At 39.7% G+C, this 24,116-nt stretch overlaps 1 protein-coding gene across 1 annotated transcript in view; it reads left to right on the forward strand.

The window, feature by feature from the left end:
- LOC133456763 (NT-3 growth factor receptor-like) overlaps positions 1-22,290 on the forward strand; it is a 262,203-nt gene extending 239,913 nt beyond the window's left edge. The window contains exons 12-13 of the mRNA XM_061735336.1: positions 11,193-11,351; positions 17,304-22,290. Of these exons, the coding sequence (XP_061591320.1) occupies positions 11,193-11,351; positions 17,304-17,489 (345 nt within the window). The 3' untranslated portion in view covers positions 17,490-22,290. The remainder of the gene's footprint in view (positions 1-11,192; positions 11,352-17,303) is intronic.
- Positions 22,291-24,116: the final 1,826 nt, after the last annotated feature.

Raw genomic sequence — 24,116 nt, forward strand, 5'->3', positions numbered from 1 at the left:
CAGGTTGTCTGCCGCAGAGCGCCGGTGCTGCGGTGCCGTGCAGGCTCTGGAGGCACGGCTATGCTGCAGGGTACGGCGTAGGGTACGGCGTAGGGTACGGCGTAGGGTACGCGGCGACGCGCACCATTCTGCGTTGGTGTAACGCGGAACCATAAATCAGCTTCAGTGTATCTCTGTCTGCTGTTCTGAACTTCTCTGTTGTCTCATTCTGCTGGGACGTCGGGTTCCTCCACCGAGACACAACGTTTGCGGTATGCATTCATTGTTGTTCATTGTCTAAAAATGATGCGCAGTGCCCACCCAATCAGAAACGGTACGGATATTCTGTGATATTTTTTGATATTTATAAAAAAATTAAATTATAAAAAAATAAAGGATCCCCATAACTTTGATTGGGTGGGCAGGACGCACGTTTGGGTGGACACAGCCCACCCCCCCCTAAAACCGGCCTCGCTTACAGGTGAATGAGACATGGGTAGTTTTGTTGAAAATGTGCTGTCCAAAATGTCCTGGAAAGCTCGACTCCTGCAAATACGCGTTCCCCAAAGTTTGTGGGGGCGTGGCTTTGGACGGAGTTCTGACGGGAGGGGGAGGAGGGGGCGGGGCTTAGAGGAGGGGGCGGGGCTTAGAGGAGGTGCCACTTTCAAATCTTGCTAGCTCTCCAAAATCAGGGACTATACCTTTAATTGAGGGAGTGAACAGTTCTACTAGTAGTGACGTCCCCGACCCCCAGTCTGGCCCTCGGCAGGAGGGCCCCCCTTATGATCCAGGTCCTGGTCCAGGTTTCTTCCTCCTAAAGGGGAGTTTTTCTTGCCACTGTTTGGCTTAAGGTTTTTCTCCCACTAGGGGAGTTTTTACCTGCCATTGTTTATGTAATAATTGCTCGGGGGTTTATGTTTATGTTCATGTTCTGGGTCTCTGGAAAGCGTCTAGAGACAACTTTTGTTGTATTAGACGCTATATAAATAACATTGAATTGAATTGAATAGTTCTTGTCACATTCGATTAGTGGGTACGCAGATAAAGTGATTTATTTTTGACGGCATCTCACTTGTGTGTGTGATTTGCCACATTAGAGATGTATGTGTGAACATTAGGTTAATTTAAGTCAAACTGAAGCAGAAATAGAGAATTTTAAAGCTCAAACGTACAGTACGTAAGCCTTAGACGTAAACGTGGTTCACTTCCATCTTCTTTCCAGTGAGGCGGAGGAAGACATGAACAAATAGATGGATGGATGGATGAAAGTGAAATTGCGTTTTCCATTTGTCTCGCTGACGCAGACCAAAAGTTTGACTTTGTGGAGGTTAATGGAGTTTGATTCCTGTTCCGTCACAACGAGGTTTACCGGAGACTTTAATGCCCTGTAGGCTCTGCATCCAGGTATTGATTTATGTCACATTTAGGGAAGATATCCAGCTCTGATGTGTCATTAAACACTCCAAAATCTAAAGATCAGCTTGTTCAAGTCATTTAAGAACGGGTGCTACATCAAGGAGTTATAACGTCTAAAAAGGTTTAATCACTAGTCATTTTGGGTTGTTTGTGCTCTTTGTTTTTGTAACTTTTAATAATCATAACCACGATTGATGTTTTGATAAGAATAATTACGTATGTTCATCTTAATAGCAAGGTGTCACGGGAAGTTCAAGGTTAGTCTAGATACATGTATTCACCTGCTAATGTTGCTAAAATAAACTATCATAAGGCACAAAATCAGAGTGAAGAGCATCGACGGTCATAAAATCTAGACCAGGGGTCGGCAACCCAAAATGTTTAAGAGCCATATTGGACCAAAAACACAAAAAACAAATATGTCTGGAGCCGCAAAAAATGAAAAGTCTTGTATCAGCCTTAGAATGAAGGAAACACATGTTGCATGTTTCTATATTAGTGGGGGAAGATTTTTTTTCTTTATTATGCACTTCGAGAAAAAAGTCGAAATGTCGAGAAAAAAGTAGAAATGTCAAGATTAATGTTGAAGTACAATCTTGAGAAAAAAGTCGAAATGTCGAGGAAATAGTCAAAATTTCATGAAAAATTCTAAATGTTGAGAAAAACATCGAAATGTTGAGAAAAAAGTGGAAATGTCAAGATTAAAAAGGAAAGGAAAAAGGAAGAAAAAAGAAAAAAAGGAAAAAAAGAAGAGAAAAAAGAAAAAGAGAAAAAAGAAGAAAGGGAAAAAAAAGTCAAACATTTTTGAAAAAGCTCCAGGAGCCACTAGGGCGGCGCTAAAGAGCCACATGCGGCTCTAGAGCCGTGGGTTGCTGATCCCTGATCTAGACTATATAAGGGACCAGACACTCGGCATAATAAAGGTTTGACATGAACAGTTTAGATTACATTTGCTTTAATTTATCATTTTACCAAAGAAGCAGGAAATGACATGTTATCTTTTATCCTAACGGGGTGAGGTCCCGGTTTGAGGCGATAACCCCCCGATATGATAACCAGTGTGCAGGGCTTGAAATTAACAGTCGCCACTCGCCATTTGCGACCTAGATTTTGCTGTGGCGAGACATATTTTTGGCTGTCTCGCCACTTGGCGACCTAGAAAAATTATACCAATCCAATCCAGAGGGTGGCGGTAATGCTCATTTTCGTTGGTTGCCAAGCGCCGCTAACGGGTCAGAAGAAGAAAAGTAAACGAGGGAACATAACAACTACAAAACTAAGAAGAAAGAAGCTAAACTAAAGCTAAAGAAGAAGCTAAAGAAAACTAAACTGAACAAAGAAACGACATGTGGAGATATATATCAGGGTGCCAGCCACCACCCAAAAAGACAAATGTGTGTGAGGTGAGGAGGGAGGAGGAGGAGGAGGGGGGGAACAGCGCTGAAGGCGCTATTTAATAAATAGTTTGTATATTTTAGGCTGACCTCTTTTCCGTTTTGGAAACGGTCCAAATCATCCCCCCTGAAATAAAAACGGTCCAAATCATCCCCCCCTGAAATAAAAACGGTCCAAATCACCCCCCCTGAAATAAAAACGGTCCAAATCATCCCCCCCTGTAAAACTGTCATCCCTCCTTTCCATCCATTATGTGATTTCATCAATGAATGTGGTTTTACTGCTATTTCAACATTTAGAGTCATCACCAGAAAAATAACACCAGAAAAATAACTTATTTGACAATTTTCACCTGTTTCAAGTAAATTTTCACTTAAAATAAGTAGAAAAATCTGCCAGTGGGACAAGATTTATCTTCTCATTACAAGCAAAAAAATCTTGTTCCACTGGCAGATTTTTCTACTTATTTCAAGTGAAAATCTATTTGAAACAGGTGAAAATTGTTGTTTTTCCAGTGATGACTCTTGTTTTAAGTGTAATCAGATTTTTTTTTACTAAAATGAGACATTTTAACTAGAAATAAGACAAATATTCTTGTTAAGATTTTGAGTTTTTGCAGTGATCCATTTTACTTATCCTGTGAAGGACAGAGTCATGTCACTGCTATTATTTGTAATATATTATATTATTTGTATCAGCACAAATTATCTGTCCCTATATGATAAAATCCACCATCCCCCCTGATTGTTTTTTTACAATTCGAATACTGACTGTAACTGTTATTATTTTAGACATAATAAAAAAGTGAGAAGCCTATCTGAATTTCCGTCTTTGAGAGATATTATTTTGTAATATAACTGAATATTATATCCATACGTATAAACTTTAAATATATTAAAATTATAAGGAATCTTTGTGTAAACTGCGAGTATCATTTAAGTAGGCTATCTCGTGGCCGGGCCGAGTGTCCTCTTTTTTGAAAATCAAAATATGGTCAGCCTAGTATATTTGAATCTAATGTACTTCATGCGTCTTCTTACTGCTGCATAGGGATTTATACTGTTCTTCCAGAATAGTTGAAAGGTCCTTTTACACAGCACATTTGATTGAGAAGAACGGGATGACTGTTATATGGTACTACTATGACTGCTATATAAGTAGTGATGACAAAATACTCTAGTGAAGCAACTTTTTGGTTTTGGCGAGTAAAAAATCTGTTTGGCGAGTAACTTTTTTGACCTACTAGCCACTTGGCTAGTAGGTCAAAAAGTTAATTTCAAGCCCTGCCAGTGTGTGACCGGGACAAAAGAGCTCATCTTATACAATCCTAAACCAGAAAAGATGGCACTGTGCAAAATTGAGGAAAAAAAACAATATTAACCCAAGATGTTTGTTTTTCCATCTACAGCTGATGCACATGTGTGCATGTGATTACAACGGCCACCTGGTGCAGGAGGAATATCCATGAAAAGTATCTTTGAGGAGCAATGGGGGAGGAGGATTATCATTTTATCAACAAATGCACGACAAAAATTATAGACATTTTTAAAAACATTATCCCTCAAAGACAAATTAGACATTTACGTTTGTCTGTATGTGATGAACCAATGTCTTCTCGTATTATTTTTAATTTTTTTATTTAAATATTTTTTTTATTTTATTCTTTATTTCATTCATTAATAGAAAAAACAACAGTTCAACATAATTACAACAAATCTCTTTCCTTGAATGAAAGGGAACAGAAAGAAGAAGCTTATTTTATCTGTCCCTTTTTCCTAAGAAATCAAATTTCAATTAATGTAATAATAAAAAAACTAAATAAAATTACAAATTACGCAATTAAAAAACCCTTTACAATAAAAGTAATAAAAAAAACTACAACAAAGTTATAAAATAACACAAAATAGCTGTCGCCAAACACGTATTCTTTTTTGATTTAAAGAAAAAAAATATGACAATGGTGCTAAAAAGAGAGAAGAAAAAAGAAAACCCACCTAACTTAAATTGTTAAGTTAGGTGGGTTTTCTTTTTTCTTCTCATGATATTTCTTCATCAAACTGGCTTTTATTATTCTTTTAAATGTAATGTTTGATTTGCATTCTTTGGCTTTTGTATTCAGATTGTTCCATAAACTGATACCTTTTACAGAAACACAACGTTCCATTAATTTTGTCCTGAATTTTGGTATCGTGCAGTTTAAGGAACACGGAGGAGTTTCAGTCCATAAAGGGTGCAGGTTTTTACGCTGGACATGTGTGGTCTGATTCAATTTTCAATTTTTCAATTCAATTTTATTTATATAGCGTCTAATACAACAGATGTCTCTAGACACTTTCCAGAGATCCAGAACATGAACATAAACATGAACATAAACCCCCGAGCAATTATTATATAAACAATGGCAGGTAAAAACTCCCCTAGTGGGAGAAAAACCTTAAGCCAAAAAGTGGCAAGAAAAACTCCCCTTTAGGAGGAAGAAACCTGGACCAGGACCTGGATCATCAGGGGGGACCTTCCTGCCGAAGACTGGGAACACAGGCCAGCACGCAGCTCCCGAGGCTCCGGCCTGCAAACATGCACAAAAGAGAAAAAAGGGCCCGCACAAGAAACTACAGGAACGATGGACGGAAATGATAGCTATGAGATATTTATAATATGTGTCCGACACCACGGCAACATTAACCATCCTCTGATTATTGATCCTACATCATGGGCAAAGCTTTAAATGCTGCAAAACAAATGCTACTTGAAACTTTATTGTCTAAAATAAACCTCGTCCAGGGTCATTCGTGCGTCTAAAGAGCCCTCTGGTAAGCGGGCAGTGGAAACATGTCTTACGGTCAGAAGAACACGTTTATTTGATCATTTTTAGGGAAAAAATGGATCCCAAACTCCAAAAGAAAAGCCAGACTCTTTAATGGTACGAGGCTGTGACGGCGCCCGTGGAAAAGGCTCCACAAAAGCCCAACTTTTGAAGTGGATCAAAAGCACACGTTACGCCAGCACGTTGCACAATATCCACTCCTGTCAGGACAACTTTGATGAAACGTTTTGATCCACTTCAAATGTGGACTAGTACATCTATTCCACGTAAAAAACAAGCTAAGACCATGTCTCTTTTGTTTTTCTTGACGTTTAAAATGCCGTCCGGTGCTCAGAGCTGAAACCACACAGGTTCTGGATGTGGTAAATGGAGAAGAGCTTATTACGATTAAACAAATTTGATTGTGTTGTAATTCAGAGGAACAGACAGAAGGCACAGCATGCGTGTGTAAAAAACCCAATTACTGACGATGATTTTAGACCGTATGGTACGCTTGACTATTGGCTGTTTTTCTGGATGATTTTAAGCTGAGGAAAACAAGCTCAGATGGATAGATGCAGGTTTGGATGGGCCGGCGCTGGATGGATCAGCAAAGGCATTGATGGATAGCTGATCGAAAATTCTCCGATATATTTGAGGAGATAAGAACCCGGAGGAAGCTCAAAAATCATTTGTATCTTGACAAAACTGTCAAAGTAACAGCAGCATCGGTGACAAACAGAAGCACTTAACAAAAGCGCAAGTATAACAGAAAGTGATAGGACTCAATTGTATTTGCAGGGTTCTAAAATAACACGGTGACGTGATCTCAGACCAAGTTTCAGCAGAATCACATATCTTTCTGCTTATTTATGTATTTTTATGTGTGATGAAGGAACTTTGAAGCTGGATTTTCATCTCTGTTCACATGAATCCAACCTGAGACCCGAGGAAGTCTGGTCTTGTCACAAATATTAAAGTAGTATCAGACAGTTGGTTGTTGTAGTCCAGGGGTCGGCAACCCAAAATGTTTTAGAGCCGTATTGGACTAAAAACACAAAAAACAAATATGTCTGGAGCCGCAAAAAATTTAAAGTCTTGTATCAGAATTAGAATGAAGACAACACATGCTGCATGTTTCTATATTAGTTAGAACTGAGGGAAGATTATTTTTTTAGTATGCACTTCGAGAATAAAGTTGAAATGTCAAGAAAAAAGTCGAAAAGTCTAGAAAAAAGTCAAAATTTTGAGAAAAAAAAGTCGAAATGTCGAGATTAATGTTGAAGTACAATTTCGAGAAAAAAGTCAAAATGTCGAGAAAAAAGTCGAAATTTCGAGAAAAAAGTCAAAATGTCGAGATTAAAAAGGAAAAGAAAAGGGAAGAAAAAAGAGAAAAGAAAAGAAGAAAAAAGAAAAGAAGAAGAAAAAAGAAAAAAAAAGAGAAAAAAGAGGGAAAAAAAGGAATAAAAAAGTTACTAGTGTGAGTTTTGACTCTATATTGACTTTAGTCTTGTATAAGCCTTAGAATGAAGGCAAATGGCGAAAGGTGAAATGTTGAGAAAAAAGTCAAAATGTCGAGAAAAAAGTCAAAATGTTGAGATTAAAAAGGAAAGGAAAAAGGAAGAGAAAAAGAGAAAAAAAGGAAAAAAAGAAGAAAAAAGAATAAAAAAAATGAAAAAGAAGAAAAAAAGAGGAAAAAAAAGGGAAAAAAAGAAGAAAAAAAGGAAAAAAAAAAGGTCAATCATTTTTGAAAAAGCTCCAGGAGCCACTAGGGCGGCGCTAAAGAGCCGCATGCAGCTCTAGTGCCGCGGGTTGCCGACCCCTGTTGTAGACAGTTGTACAATTTTTGAACTGTCAGTAAACTTCTAACACAATTCCGAGCCATCAGGCCGATCTCCTGTCCAACTGGGTCTGAAATCACACCGGGCTGAATACTAGACCCGTCAGCCGAGCGTTCGGACTGTGCAGCCCAACAATACCCGTCACCGCTGATGTTGTCCTCATTTCTCAAGCTGACGCTTGCTCATGCATCAGTCTCGTCCCGCTCCAAACAACCGTGATTAAAGCACACTCACCGACACAAATGGGAAATGGATCAGGAAGGGAAAAAAAAAGCCGCTAATGGAAGTTTATGATTAATGAACAAATGTTCAATCGATTAAAATCCGGCCGCAAACGATTTGCAGCAGTGGGAGACTTCATTTCATGTTCTGCCCGTTTGAAAACATCAAAGCTGATATGTGCCTCAAATGTTACCTTCATCCTGCAAACCGTCTCCTGGACGCGGGTGAGCTGCAGGATTCAAACCCTCGCGTCTGCATTAGCCGTCATGTGAACTCCTTGAGCAGCGAAATTCATCAAAATGCATTCAGCTGTTTTTTTTAATCCGCTTGGTTGATTTCCTCGTAAAAAGAAAAACACATTCAATCCCACACTTGACAATTTTGATCCTTTGCTCAATGTAAATACTTGAAGTGTTTGACAGAAGGAATCGTGGATTATTTATTCAGATCAATAGCAAAGGGACGGTTTATTATCGTATCCTAAATAATATCACTACCAGCCTTTCAGTTCAGAAGACGTGGGAGACGATCGCAGAGAAAAAGCAGCTGCAGTCACTGAATATTCTAATATTCAGCCACATTATTAGAAAATAACTGGGACAATTATGGTCCCAGGTCCTCCCTCTTCCAATCCAAGGTATCATTATAAATAATTTCTTAATGCATGCATATATACATACAAATGGCCACACATATACATACACATAGCCACACAGACATATACATACACACACACACACATAGAAATACACACTGGCCCGTTCACCTGCATGCTTGCTCTGTAGTTTTTGGGGTTAGTTAATCGCGGTAGCTTAGCTTAGACTGTGATTGGATCTCGAGATTTGGGACAGTTGCTTTTTGCTTCCTGGTTTAGCAGCGGATGTCACCCCCTCCCCCCAAAAAAAAAACCGACTCGCCTCGGTTTGGTTCTTTTCCACCAGGGGTCTAACGTGCCGAGTAGATACTTTTCCTGTAACTATTCTGCCGAGGTTCTAAGCGGCTGAGTCGGGCTGTGATGTCATCACACTCCAGGCCACTGATTGGTCGGGGGGTTGGAGTCAGACGTCTGAGTCAGGATGTGACATCAGAGAAAGAGACTCTGACGACTTCTTGTTAATTTTATTCCAGCAGCAACGGCAGCAGAAGTCTGTTCTGATCCAACTCTGAGGGTCAGATGTTCATAAACCTGGTGCTGAGGAGAGAATTAAAAAGATCTAGACGGAGATAAAGAACGACCAGATCTACCAGGAGCTCTGTCTCTTCATAGCTGCTCACAGCTCCAGCTGACTTTACAGCAGCTGAGACAAACTAAAAACATTAAAAAGCGTTGCCGCTTGAAGCTTCTCTCACTCTCATTTTTTAACTTGATATCGAACACAAGTCACAGACCCAGCAGCACATCTATCATCTCCAGGTTCTACATCTTTAGTGTTTAGTCTTCTCCGCTCCAACCTCCTACTTCTGCTCCAGGTGAAGGATTGTAGTGGAAAAGAAACCAGGCCGAGTTGAGATGAGTAGGTACTGGTGGAAAAGTGCCATTAAAGAACATTTTATTTCGTTTTTCATCCCTGTCATCCTGTAAATACTCCTGGTCGTTGTACATATTACATACATATTATATATTTTTTACTTATTATATATTTTTTTCTATTTTAACCCTCATTTTCTATTTAATTGCTCAGTGGTTGTTTTTACCAGGTCAAATTCCTGTGTACATTTGGCGAATAAAGCGATTTCTGAAGTTAAAAGATCATTGTTGCCTGAAAGTAAACCGGGAGGTTCTAGTGGAAAAGTGCCATAAGTCTCAGAATATCACTTTTACATCTGAATCTGAAATAATTTACAAAAATCTATTCACCTCCAGCTTTTGCTCATAGCACATTTTGTTTTTTTGTGTGTGTTTTTGTAGGGATTTAGTAATTCGCTCTTTGCTGTCAGTTTCATTTGACACTTCCCAACATCACCTGAGTTCAGCGTCAGGACTCCTGTGGTTTTGGTTGTTTTGGAAACGTTGACTCAAAAGCGAGAAAAAAAACTGCTTTCTCTTTTCACATGTGGTCTTTCATATTCTGAAAATCTGTCAAGATTTTAATATCTCTTCAGTATTTATTTAGAAAGAGTATTGCATTATGCACAAAACTTAACACATTCTGGCATGATTTTTCTGACATCATGACAAAACTTTCATTAGATCCTCAAACCTGTTTATTAGGAGATACTACAAATACTGATGCACCATTAAGAAAAGTTTCTCTCACTGGCCTCGTGTGTTGCCAGGACGTGAATCGCCGTCACGTGGAAGTCTGACTCCCAACTTTCTACAGGAAGATGTTTCAGAAATGAATAGCTGTGTTCCACTTGAAAAAATGACATTTACACTCGGGAAAGACTATGATACTTTTACAGAGATGTAAACCTTATCTGGCGTATATGGACACATTTTCAGCCTCTATGATGGACGGGTTGTAGATTTATAAGCTTTTTTTTTTGCTCTGGTTACTGTTGTCTAACTTGCCTCTCAACTGTTTTTTCCTCATTTATTTGTTATTAGGGCCCAAGCACTTATAGTGCGAAGGCCCTATTGTATCTGTAGGAATTTTTCTTTATTCTTTATTCTTCTGACGAAAGGAGGGCCTTTTTTCCCCCTAAACGTGCCCCAAAAGTCACCAAATTTTTTCATGCAAGCCAGGCCTGGCGAAAAATTTGATATTTAATGGTTTGCATTAATGGGCGTGGCCTAACGGCTCAACAGCGCCCCCTAGAAAACTTTGTGCCTCAAGCCCCACAATACGGTTTGACGTACATGCACTAAAATAGGTAAACACCTGTATCATGTCGCAACTTAAAGAAAAGTCTCTTGGAGCCATGGCCGAAACCCAACAGGAAGTCGGCCATTTTGAATTAATCGTAATTTTGGCGAAATTTATGCCATTCCTTCAGCCCGAACCGTAACGTGCACCCAGGTGTGTTATACATCAAAATGTGCGTCTCCATCCTGCGACAACATGCATTACTTTTCTCTTTCAAAAGCGTTACCGTGGCGACGATAGGCGCCAAAAAGCGCGTCCACCCTTCATCTGATTGGTCCATATTTGATAGTTCCTATTTTCTGCCATAACTTTTGAACGGGTTGTGATAAAGACATGTGGGTGGTGTCATCGGACTCGGTATTATTAGTATTTGACCTTCATTGGCCTGAATTAGCCCCGCCCCTTTTTCTGATTGGTCGATATGTGATAGATCCTATTTTCTGCAATAACTTTTGAATGGTTTGATATAGAGAGTCGTGGGTGGTTTCATCCGCTAAATGTCCAGTTCTGAAGAATCTACATCAAGTCATACAAGCTTCCACTTTCTTTACCTATTTTTCTCTCTTTCGCTCAACGTGTTGTTGGGGAGGGGTTTGAAGTTCTGTGTTTGTGTTTTCATGTATACCTTGAAAAATGCTGAAAATAAAATAGGCCTACTCTAAAAAGAAAGAAAGAGCATTGCAGTTGTATTAAACATCTCTCCTTCTTTGTTGTTGCTCCTCTCAGGTTGGAGGACACACCATGCTCCCTATCCGCTGGATGCCGCCCGAGAGCATCATGTACAGGAAGTTCTCCACGGAGAGCGACGTGTGGAGCTTCGGAGTGATCCTGTGGGAGATCTTCACCTACGGGAAGCAGCCTTGGTTCCAGCTGGGCAACAACGAGGTACGGAGACTCCAAACCTGCAAAAGACTTTAGTTTACTTTAGTTGGAGCCACACTCTGCCGCAGCGATTCATCCGGTTACTGGAAATCCTGGCTCTGTGTGGTTTACGTTGCTCAAAGGTCGAGTCAGGCTGCTGATTAGCCAGCACTCGTCTCACAGAACTTCAAGCTCGGTTTGCTGCAGCTGGAGTGGAAACCAGAGCAGTAATAACTAATGTAAATGACCGCCGCCTCTTTGCATCTTAATCGACTGCCTCGCACCGTTCCTTCACTCGCTGACACGAGCGCGACCCGTTCAGATGATAAATTCCTGCCACTCGCTGCCAGAGGAGACGGCGCGTTACGCAACACCTGTGATTGGTGTGTTTTGTCATGGAAGCCTCGGCTTTAAATCAATACAATTCAATTAGGACTGGCTCCTGTAAAGTGACTATGTTCAGAAAATGAAATTGACCAAAAAAGAAAAATCCCAGCATGCAGCATTCCTTGGATTCAAGTACAGGACTGTCTCAGAAAATTAGAATATTGTGATAAAGTCCTTTATTTTCTGTAATGCAAAAATGTCATACATTCTGGATCAGGGGTCGGCAACCTGCAGCTCTAGAGCCGCATGCGGCTCTTTAGCGCCGCCCTAGTGGCTCCTGGAGCTTTTTCAAAAATGTTTGACCTTTTTTTTTCCTTTCTTATTTTTTCTCTTTTTTTCCTTTTCTTCTCTTTTTTTTCTCTTTTTTTCCTTTTTTTCTTTTTTCTTCTTTTTTCCCTTTTTTCCTCTTCTTTTCTTCCTTTTTCCTTTCCTTTTTAATCTTGACATTTCGAGTTTTTTCTCAACATTTCGATGTTTTTCTCAACATTTAGAGTTTTTCATGAAATTTTGACTTTTTTCTCAATATTTCGAGTTTTTTATCAAAATTTCGACTTTTTTCTCGACATTTCGACTTTTATCTCAAGATTGTACTTCAACATTAATCTTGACATTTCTACTTTTTTCTCAACATTTCGATTTTTTTCTCAACATTTAGACTTTTTTCTAGAAATTTTGACTTTTTTCTCAACATTTGTACTTTTTTCTCAACATTTCGACTTTTATCTCGAAGTGCATAATAAAAAAAAAAATCTTCCCCCACTAATATAGAAACATGCAGCATGTGTTTCTTCATTCTAAGGCTTATACAAGACTTTTCATTTTTTGCAGCTCCAGACATATTTGTTTTTTGTGTTTTTGGTCCAATATGGATCTAAAACATTCTGGGTTGCCGACCCCTGGTCTGGATTCATTACAAATCAACTGAAATATGTCAAGCCTTTTATTATTTTAATATTGCTGATCATGGCTTACAACTTAAGAAAACTCAAATATCCTATCTCAAAAAATTAGAATATTCTGGGAATCTTAATCTTAAACTGTAAGCCATAATCAGCAATATTAAAATAATAAAAGGCTTGCAATATTTCAGTTGATTTGTAATGAATCCAGAATGTATGACTTTTTTGTTTTTGTAATTGCATTACAGAAAATAAAGAACTTTATCACAATATTCTAATTTTCTGAGACAGTCTTGTATGTTCAGAAAATAAAATTTAACAAAAAATAAAAATCCCAGCATGCAGCATTCCTTGGATTCATAATTATGTCAACAAAGACGTCAATACAGTTTTGAACTGGGATTTGAACATTTCCCAGCAGGCGTTTGAGACACTAAAACACACAAATCGATGCCACAATCTGAGGAGAAACAAACTCCAGGATAAAGAGATTAGTGTGAAGATAATCTGACGTTTGGGTCATTTTATCATCGGGTGGGGGTTCATTTCAATGTTATACTTATTACAATGACACGTTACTGCGCTGATTATAAACGGGCCACGACCGGTTCAGGGACAGTGATCAACCGTGACCTGGTTGCCATGGAAACAAATGACTAACTGATGTCTTTCTCTTCTCTCTGCGGACTCGCTGGCGACGCCGGCGTTAGCAGCACGAATGCTGACCACGTTCTTAAAGCTCAAACCGGCCGGACAGTCAGAACTAAAGCCCAAATCGATGTGTCCGGCCAGGACTGATGGGGTTTTAGCCGCCGTCACCGTCACCGTCACCCCACCCGCGGGTGCTGACGGTGAAGCAGCTGCAGCAGATCGAACTGGACAGATCCATCACACACAGAACAGAGTAATGGATGATGAATGAATATTCAGGAGTTAAATGATCATTGGTTTCCGCTAAACTACAGCCAACGTGAGTTGCAGAAGCTCATTTTCAAACATTTGTGGTGAAGGCGACGGCTCCGACTGGACCTGGTCCGGTTTGTGATCTGGCTCTCATCATCTAAACCATCTGAAGTAGAAAGTCAATATAGAGTCAAAACTCACACTAGTAACTCCAGAGTCACACTTTTGCTTTCTGTATTTTACAAATGTACTAACATGCCTTATTGGATTGCACAAACTTGAATCTGTCAGGCGACACATTTTTTCACCTTCATTCATTTCATTTCCACCTGCAAACTCTGGAATCGGGTGCATTTATTTACAGACTCAAACCCTGCGATCCATTTGTCTCTCGAGTACAGTCGATCGCACAACAGCTCTTTCCCATTTTAGATGTTTTCCAGTTGCTCAAACTGAAAGTTTACGCTGCCACTTACCCTGCGTTCACACTGAAAGCGTCACGGGCGTCCCCCCTAACTCATATTCATCTCTATCCTTAAACAGTTTTCTATGTTGCAGGGGAGTGAATTATTCTTTTCTTTGTATATTATCTGTGCCGTTTTAAATTCAGCTAGGTCAGTCAATTTTAGTGCGTTTAATTTCCAGAACAAAACATTTGTGTGATGATAAAATCCTGCATTATTTACGATTCTTATTGCTTTTTTTTGCATTAGATAAATGGGTTGAAGATTGGTTTTAAAAGTATTTCCCCAAATCTCCACACAGTACGTCAGATATGGTAAAATTAATGAATTATAAAGTATGTATAATGTTTTTAGGTTTAATATGTATCTAGTTTTTCCTAGAATGCCGATACTTTTAGCCAACTTATGTATATATATGTATATATATTAAATATAGTAATAATGCACATATATATGCCTTAGTTTTTTACCGGCATGGTATCAACCATTAATATGTGCAGACAAGGTAAAAAAAAGAAAAAGAACCAGGCTGACAGCAATAACAGTACAGTAACGGGTGTAAAGTGTGATTGTTGTCAGTCTGGGTCGTGTGTGTAGATTTGTCCTGATGCCTCAGCAACATCCCCATCACCACCTTTTACTGTTCATGGTTTACTCTACTCCGTCCCCATCACAAGCTTTTACTGTTCCTGGTTTACTCTACTCCGTCCTCCACTAACAGTCTTAAAGGTTGTTCATTTCAACATGTCAGAGTTTCTATCACCGGGAAGGAAATACAGGGAACAAAAGATTTTCTCCACTGGTTTCTTCCAATACATGTTTGTTTAGGGCAAACGTGAGACGAACTAGAATCCTATTTATGCAAACAAAGATTAGATTTAGAGTTCCTTTTACTTGAAGATTAGGCTTCAGAAAGCAGGTTATCAGATGTGTGCTTTTGATTACTTTGATGCTATCTTACAAAAGCATTAAATTGGTTAACCACATAAAATAGATCCTTATCCATTTTGTTAAGCTACTGTCGGCCTGGAACCGGAAAAAAAAAACCATTAATGAAGTGAAATTGTCATGACAACACTGAGTCATTTGGTTGATTGTTACACAAGCCAAACAAAGCTCTTAACGTCTCACACACTCGCCCCCGCGGATACTCTCAATTGCTGTTATTTTGTGACTCTGACGGTAAAAAAAGAAAGGAGAAAAAAAAAAGCTGGTTTCCCTTGAATATTGAACAAATCCAGGATGGAACGTGTTCCGTTTCTTTCTTTCCTTTCAGTTTCATTAGTTCAATCCTTTAAGGACTAGCTCAGGGATCAGCAACCCGCGGCTCTAGAGCTCTTTTTTTCCTTTTTTTCTTTTTTCTTTTCTTTTTTCCTTTTTTTCCCTCTTTTTTTCTCTTTTTTTCCTTTTTTTCTCTTTTTCTTCTTTTTTTTCTTTTCTTTTTTTCTTCTTATTTTATTTTTTCTTCTTTTCTTTTCTTTTTTTCTTCCCTTTTCCTTTCCTTTTTAATCTCGACATTTCGACTTTTTTCTCGACATTTCAACTTTTTTCATTAAATTTTTACTATTTCCTCGACATTTTGACTTTTTTCTCAAAATTTCGACTTTTTTCTCAACATTTCGACTTTTTTTCTCGAAGTGCGTAATGAAAAAAAAATCTCCCCCCAGTTCTAACTAATATAGACGAATCCGGCGACCGGTTTGTGTGCGCCGCCATCTTGCGGCGGCGCCATCGCTGCGGTGGCAGGTGTCAATCTGCCACCGCAGCGCTGTTATTGTAACCTGACGCTCTACAGCATCATTATAGCTGGATTGATGATGTTAGACAGTGGCCTTCCATAAATAATGAAGGTATCTTAAATTAATGCTGATGTTAATTTATAAATAATGATTTGTTTGAGCGATAAGCAGGAAAGAATAGAGGAATAGGGAGATAAGGGAGTGTATGATTAAACACTGTAATATAGCTCTCTCCACCTCCTCTCCTTACGAGGCACGTCTGCACAATTAAATATTACCTGTTTATGTTTTGTTTAATTTTAGGTATCCAAGAATATTTTATTGATCGCCTGGCGTCCGATGACGAAAAAAAACGCAATTACAGGTCTCTAATTGAAGGGCAGAACTATCTCAGCTCCGGATGATACAGAATACATACATACATAACCCCAATCTGCAGATAAAACTAGTTTGTTGAGGAAAAAATATCAACTCTATTTGTAGCTGCAGAAGAAAAAAATAATCTCACGAGGAAAAGAAAAATATTGCTCACGCCATCGGAGCCTCTTCAGCATAAAAAAAAAGAAAAGAGAAGTAAGAGTAATAAAAAAGATGTAGGCTACTGTATGTTGTTATATTATACTAATTTATTGAAACACATGGCGAGTCAAACATTTACCAAAGCAGCTGCCAAACACTAAACAAGGTAGTAAGACGGTGGTTCTGCAGAACTGCGGCAGTAAATCCTCATCGGAGCTTCATTCTTTAGTAGTGATTTCATATGAACCCAAACCATTAATAATCATTATTTTCTCCATATACCGCTCCCTGGCTTCCTTTTTTAAAGGTATCCAGGTAAATTCCAGTTCCTTTCCAGCAGTTTAACATCTTTTTTTGCGTTCCTTCTGTTCACTTGGTGAAACAGAAAAGTAGTTTTGAAAGTCCGTCCCGTCTTCATTCACTTTCAAAACAAATGCACGTGACGGGACAGGAGTGTTCCGATGATACAAATACATTAAGAGAGCCTGGCAGGGAGCGGAGTAATAGATCCATACGTATATATGTCTATGGGCTGGAGCGGAGGAGCGGAGCCGCCACCGCAGTAATGGCGGCCGCTCGACTTCCGGGTTTCGCCGGATTCGTCTATAGAAACATGCAGCATGTGTTGCCTTCATTCTAAGGCTGATACAAGACTTTTCATTTTTTGCGGCTCCAGACATATTTGTTTTTTGTGTTTTTTTCCAATTTGGCTCTAAAACATTTTGGGTTGCCGACCCCTGCTCTAGATACATATATTCACCTGCTAATGTTGCTAAAATAAACTGCTATTATAAGGCACACAATCAGAGTGAAGGGCATCGACGGCCATAAAATATAGACTATATAAGAGACCAGACGCTCGGCATAATAAAGGTTTGACATGAACAGTTTAGATGGCAGTTTTTTGTGTTTTTGGTCCAATATGGCTCTAAAACACTTTGGGTTGCCGACCCCTGCACTAGCTCCTCGGTGTCACCACTTTCTCATTATGAGCAAAGTGAAGCAATCAGTGGGTAAGAATGGCTGGTCTCACTCGGCTGCTCGTCTGCTCCGTCTCGTCTGCAGGTTATTGAGTGCATCACCCAGGGCCGGGTGCTGGAGCGGCCACGGATCTGTCCTAAGGAGGTGTACGACATCATGCTGGGCTGCTGGCAGCGGGAACCGCAGCAGCGGCTGAACATTAAGGACATTCAGAAGGTCCTGTTTGCCATGGGAAAAGCCACGCCGGTCTACCTGGACATCCTGGGCTAGCAGCCCCCCCCCCGGGGTGGCCCGCTCCCCCCCCACCGCCGGACAGAAGGATCGACAAAGACAAAACGAGACATAAACGACCTACACGAATCCAGGAATAACCAAACCAACCTGCTCCACTGTCAAAAAACATCTGCTTTGTTTGGGAAGGACTTAAGTGCCTGCAACACTTTTGGATATAGTGGATAAAACATATAACAAAAAAGAAAAAAAATTAAAAAAGGAGAAAAAGAAAAAAAAAACACACACTTTTACATTTTGTTTACTTGCATATAAGATGTACAGGTTTGAAGAAGACTCCTCCCCTTGAAAAACTGCAAAAATACACAAAATCGGAGAAGGAAACGGAAGTGGGCTGGCAATAGGATAATGGCCTGTTTGAGGAAACGGAGAGAACACACGAGAGATTAAATCAATGGGTTTGGTTTTATGAATATATATAGAAATATTACATATATTTTCTATTTATTTGTTTGTTTTTTTGTCAAGATGTTGAAAGGTCTGCCACTTGTGTTGCAAAGGGCTCGGCCCTGTCCGACGATGCCACCAACGAACTCTTGGCGGGGACCGGAGACGGAAGCCTTACTCTTCTCTGATTGGCTGACTGTGGATTAACGCTGGATGTTTGGAGAGAAGCAGCACTCTAGTAGAGGACCTACCCAATCAGACAACTGACAAATCTATTTTAATTTAAAAATAATGTACATATTGTAAAATTCTACGTGTCAGAATTATGTTAACTTATTTTTTCGGATGTTACTTTGGTTCTTTTTCTGACTGTGATCTGGTTGGCTAAAGTATTACGCTATGGTCTTTGTTTTCATCCCTTCCCAGTGGAGGTTTTTCTTGGGAATGACTCCGTGTCAGTGCCGGTTAAAGTTGTCTCTAACGTGGTGACGGTGAACGACGGAGCGTCGGCCTCGCGCTGACGCAGAATCCCGGACGACGTTGGGGTTTGTTGGACGACTCAGAGCCATCGTTCAAACACTTTCCAAAGAGGTGGTGAAGCCTCGTTTTAACGTTTCCATTTCATTTGCTTCTTTTCTAGCAAGAATAATGAGTTGATGAATAATATCACGCCACACCTCTCGAACAAAAACACACGCTTTGTCATTTGCAAGCTTTTTTGGTGTGAAACTGTTGAAGAAAAACCTTTCTGTAGCTGAGAGCACACTCGTCATCCGTTAGTCGCAGGTGTGTTGCTTTGTGTGTCAAAGGAGTAGTTGGATGTTTGGGAAATGTGCCTGTTTGCTTTCTTGCTGTAAGTCATGACGGACAGATTGATCATGGAACACTTCAGACGGATCTACCGTATAAAGAGGTGAGTGTATTTTCACCGCAGGGACATCCGAGGGAAACACGCTTAGGCATAAAGACGGTCAGAGGTCGGGATGGGAATTTATAAAATTTTTTTGATTCTGATTCCATTTTCGATTCTGCTTAACGATTCGATTCTTTATCGATTCTCTTATTGATTCTCATTTGGAAAAAAGGAGAAGAAACAATTTTAGTATCAACTTCTAAATCGACGCAGAGCCCTCGGCTTAGGTTACGAGGACGCGCGCCGTACGGTGCGTGTCGCCGCGTAACCTACGCCGTAGGCTCTGCGTTGGTGTAACGCGGAACCATAAATCAGCCTTACCACACGCCGGCTGACTCCACGCTCCCAACGAATCAGCCGGCCGAGTCTTAAAGGTATTGTGACATCATTTTTAACATGCTTTTAACACTATTAAAGTCTTGGCCAACATCCCTCAAATGTGTCTAAAAGGGTGTAACAAGAAAAACTTCACTCCAGTACTCCATGCCTGGCTTCTTTTATGACGGTGTTTTTTGCCTGTGAAAAACGCGTCCTTTTCCCCCTTTCCTGTCAATCATTGCCCCGCTCCTCCTGAATGTTAAAAGTTATTTTTTTTGGGTGTAATTGATGTCAAGACACCCAACAACACACAAAAAATCAAGAAAAATGTGTTTTTCATGTCACAATACCTTTAACAGTTTCCCCCCTTTGTTGAAATGTCCACATTGCAAGAATTGTCGCCCTATTGTCATCCTTTTTGGTAAAATGTAACCAAACTTTCGAGCGTTTATGCCGCTTTGTCCCCGTGTTTTCCTGCTGGGCGCGAATGCGCACGTTGCGCTACGTGCTTGGTGACGTCATTCGCGCCCACTGGAATCGATAAGGGAATCGTTTGCGAAAAAGGCAAACGATTCCAAGGAATTGAAACACTGGGAACCGGTTCTGAACAAGACCCGGTTCTCAACTAGAACCGGTTCTCGATTCCCATCCCTAGTCAGAGGTCGGATTTCCTCATTCAGTGAAGCTCGTGAGTGTCCACTCGAAAGCACATGGGCATTTAAAACATTACAAAAAGCTGCAAATTCACATTGTGAATATGTTCTTACTCAATATTGATCCTTCTTTTTAAATCCTCGTGCAAAAAGAAACAGTGGACGTGGAAACAACCTGTTATTGTTAATTCAGCACTTACTGGGGAAAGTTTGAAAACTGCAGTGTTCTTTATCCAGTTTTGAACAATAATTGATTAATATATTTAGGAAAGGAAATCATATGGATGGATCAATCAGTTATAAATTAACCAATCTTTTGAATTTCAGCAGTTAACTTTCCGTTTAGTTTAGTTTGAGTCTGCCGTGGTTCACTGATTTTGTGAATTTGGAAGAAAATCTGCTCAATACTCTTAAAGCTGCAAAAGTCTTTTATCTTTCTTTTTTTTAATGCACAGCATTAAAGTGATGTTGGAGTGAAAATACACAAAATATAAACCACAGATGAGGGACATAGGGAAATGAATTGTAGTGCTTTCTCAAACGTTTCCAACCTTACTGGACAGTCCAGACTCTCACTAGGAAAATCTACACATACTGTAGGGTTTATAGTTTTACTTGCAGAGAGTTTGCTACCTTTATATGTGAACAAGACCCAACTAGAACATTGACTTGACGTTGCAACTGACTCTGTAACAACAACAGAAACGATACAGCTACGGCAGGAGGGTTTTTGAGCTGATGAAGAACGCAGAGGAGGAAGATCTGTACGTTTCTGTTTTTCCGTATTAACACTTTAAATTTCTGACCAACCGCGCGTCAGTTCTCAGAACCACCGGAGATAAAAAGTTCTGATAATGAGTTGAGAAGAAGCTGCAAGAACTCCCAAACCTGGCAACCCGGACAAATGTCTCTGGTCTCGTAGACCCTGCAAGGTGCTCAAGTTCTGCTACTGTTGGTGCTTTGTTGGTTTAAAATTAAGTCCAGGTTTGTTTTTAGTTTTTTTGTTTCTTAAAGGAGCTTGAGGCTCCTTTTAAGAAATGAGACTCTCTAGCGCCACCCTTCACCACGACGGCCGTCGGGGGTACTGCAGCCAACATTATTACTAGAAAACTTAAAACATATACGAATTTTTTTCATAAATCCAGCCTCATGCTCCTTTAAGTGAACCCTGACTCTGTTACTTACAGGTTTTAACCTATAACTTCTTCGTACAGTACGTCAAATTCATTTAGTGAGTAAAACTAGACAAAGGAAGATAGCTGTAACTGGGATATGATGTCAGCTTTGGTGTTTCACTTTTAAGTCTAGACAAACTGTAAAAGGTTTTTTCTGTAAGTTTTACTTTCTACAAGGTTGCTAAGATAGAAGTCTTTCTGCTAAACTAATCCACCTCCGGGTCTAGCTGTAAACTGACTTCATAAACGTGAGATTTTGTTTCCATCTTTCCATTCAACCCAGCAAGAAAGCAAAAAATGAAACTATCCTGGCGTCACACGTGGAACTATTACTTTAAATACTTATACCTGCTCGACAACATCCAGATCTTATCACGTCACTGTGAAGAGAAACAGTGCTGAAATTAAAACATTTCTCCTTTAATATCCTGCTTCCATCAGCCACATCGGTGAGGAGGATCTTACACTCGTCCGTCGCTTCGATAAAAACCTTATCTGTTATCGTGGGAGAGGTGAAACTGAAGCACGCAGATTATTTGTCAGTTTGTGGCTAATGCTTGAAAATGATTCACTGCTGAAGTGGATCAGCTAAGTGTGTAGTATTTTACTCCAAATGCATTATTTGTTCCTTTTAAATTGGGGTATTAAACGAGCCAGGTCGCATGAGGAGCGTTGTTTCCAAATGAGAGAAAAAAAAAGAAAAACATCATAAAATGTACTGTAAATCTGAAGTTAGATTACTTTTGAACGAACAAAGATAACATTGTGCTCGGGTTGACAAAAATGTGTTCATTTTTCCCATCTTTAAGATTTCAGACTTGATGAGAAACCTCAGGCACCACTTTTATTTCGTGTTGTATCTGCAGACGGAGTGGGACTCTTTACACATCTTATTATCTTGACATGAACTCCACAGTGTCGTCTCTGTTCCCCTTGGGATTTTGTAAAGCATTGATAAACATTCAGCTATTTCAAGTGTTTTATATGAAAGGCAGGATCAAATCCACTGAGTTGCCCAAAGCTTTTGAGTTTTTGTGTATTCTTTTGTGGTAAAAGCATTATGACACAGACCGTGAGCAGTTGCAGGGTATTGTAATCCTTTCATGGTGAGTGGAGTATTGTTTGAAAAGTTTTACTTTTTTTCTTTTCTTGTATGAACTAACTGAACCTTTTTTGAAGCAAAGCTGACATATACCATGTACACATGTTACAGAATATTAAAAATGTGGTACAACTGCAGTACATAAAATACTGATATTCCATGATAGATCTTTGTATTAATGTGACTCTCTTAAAAAATGTCTTCAAACAATCAGATGATCTCCTTTTCCATTTTGTCCTGTCTTATAAAGATGTGTGAATTTGACAAAACTCTCGTCTTCCTCTACGTTTCTGAGAGCTGAACAGCTCGGGTTGTGAGTGTGTTTTATCTGTACTCTTGAAGTAAAACGCTTGCTTTCCCTCGCAGCCGTAAAACCACTAAAACCACTCAGCCACTTGCGTGTTTCACGGTCGTGAGCCTCAGTGCTTCAGACCACGCCATTTATAAGATGAAATCATATGAAATCATATGTACCAAGTCTGAAAGTTAATTTTAATAGGTTTACAAATACATGGAAACAATTATATGTTAGACACAGAACTGTGTTGTTACTCTGTCCAGCTGGCGCTTTTACACTAGTACCTACTCAGCGCGACTCGACTCCCCTTGTCCCCGTTTGTTTTTAGACGCCCACTAAAGATGTAGAACATGGAGGAGAAGCTTCAAGCGGTGACGCTTTTTTTTTGTTTCTTTGTCTCGGCTGCTGAAAAGTCAGCTGGAGCCGTGAGCAGCTATGAAGAGACAGAGCTCCTGGTAGATCTGGTCGTTCCTTATTAGTCCAGCTGTTTAGCTATAAAATGTATAGGAATCATTCAGTTTGTGATACAAGCATGAAATTGGTACACAAATAGCCAAAGGTTTCCCCAAAAGATATGGACGTGGAGCCATCGTGAATTTTCAACATGGCGCCCATGGCAGCCATTTTTCAAAATGGCCGCCAGAAACAAGTGTTTTCTAACGAGTGATTAGTTGAAATGAGTTGCCAGTTTGCCCTGGCTGAGCTTCAACATCCACTCTATTACTTATCCATTCCTTAGATGGTTCAGTTCTTGCAGATATGAGGATCTTTTTTGGTTTATTAGTTCAAAGTTTGTTTTTATGTATAATCTATTTTCCTGAAATGACGGTATATATTTTATTTTGGCTAATATGGCTGTTATCATGAAAGAAACAGTTGTCATGTTCAGTTTTGAGGTAGAAGGAAGCTTCTGCCCAATTCCAATGTTTCAAATGTGATTTCTGCATCATAAATAATGACTGATTAGACACCAAGATCATCCATATCAGACACAAACACAAATGATGGCTGCCATCTTTAAAAAATGGCGGCCATCTTGAATATTAAATGACAACTTTTCAATTATCCAAGAGGCATCTACCAAGTACTATATGTGGTAAACATGTCTAAAATATCATATTATGTCCCCAAGTCATATAAAAAGAGTTGTTTCCGGCGTCCATTTTGAAAAATGGCTGTTATGGGCGTCATGTTGAAAATTCACGATGGCTCCACGTCCAATTATTTTTGGAATGCCTTTGGCTATGTGTGTACCAAATTTCATGCTTGTATCACAAACTGAACGATCGTTTTGGTTATCTCCTGCACTATATCGCCCGTCTAGATCCCTTTTTAATTCTCTCCTCAGCACCAGGTTTATGAACATCTGCACCTCAGAGTTGGATCACCAAACAGACTTTTGCGCTGTTGTTGCTGGTTGAATAAAATGAACAAGAAGCTACGAGTCGCTCTTTCACCGATTTCCGCCTCCTGACTCAAACGTCTGACTCCAACCCCCCGACCAATCGGTGCACTGTAGTGTGATGATGTCAGAAACAGCCTGACTCGGCCACTTAGATAGATACAGAAAAAGTATCTACTCAGCACGCCTCCACCCGCCTCCACCCCTAGTGGAGAAGCAAAAAACCATAGTGACATGTTACACTACCGTGTGTCCTGTAATTAAACATCAGAGGTGTCTTTAGTCAGTTAGGGTGACTATTTTAACGGTTGGTTTCTTCTGCACCGCGCTGAACATGGACCAGGAAAAGCAAGGGAGA

Source organism: Cololabis saira, chromosome 2 (assembly GCF_033807715.1).
Source record: "Cololabis saira isolate AMF1-May2022 chromosome 2, fColSai1.1, whole genome shotgun sequence".
Classification (NCBI taxonomy): Eukaryota; Metazoa; Chordata; class Actinopteri; order Beloniformes; family Belonidae; genus Cololabis; species Cololabis saira.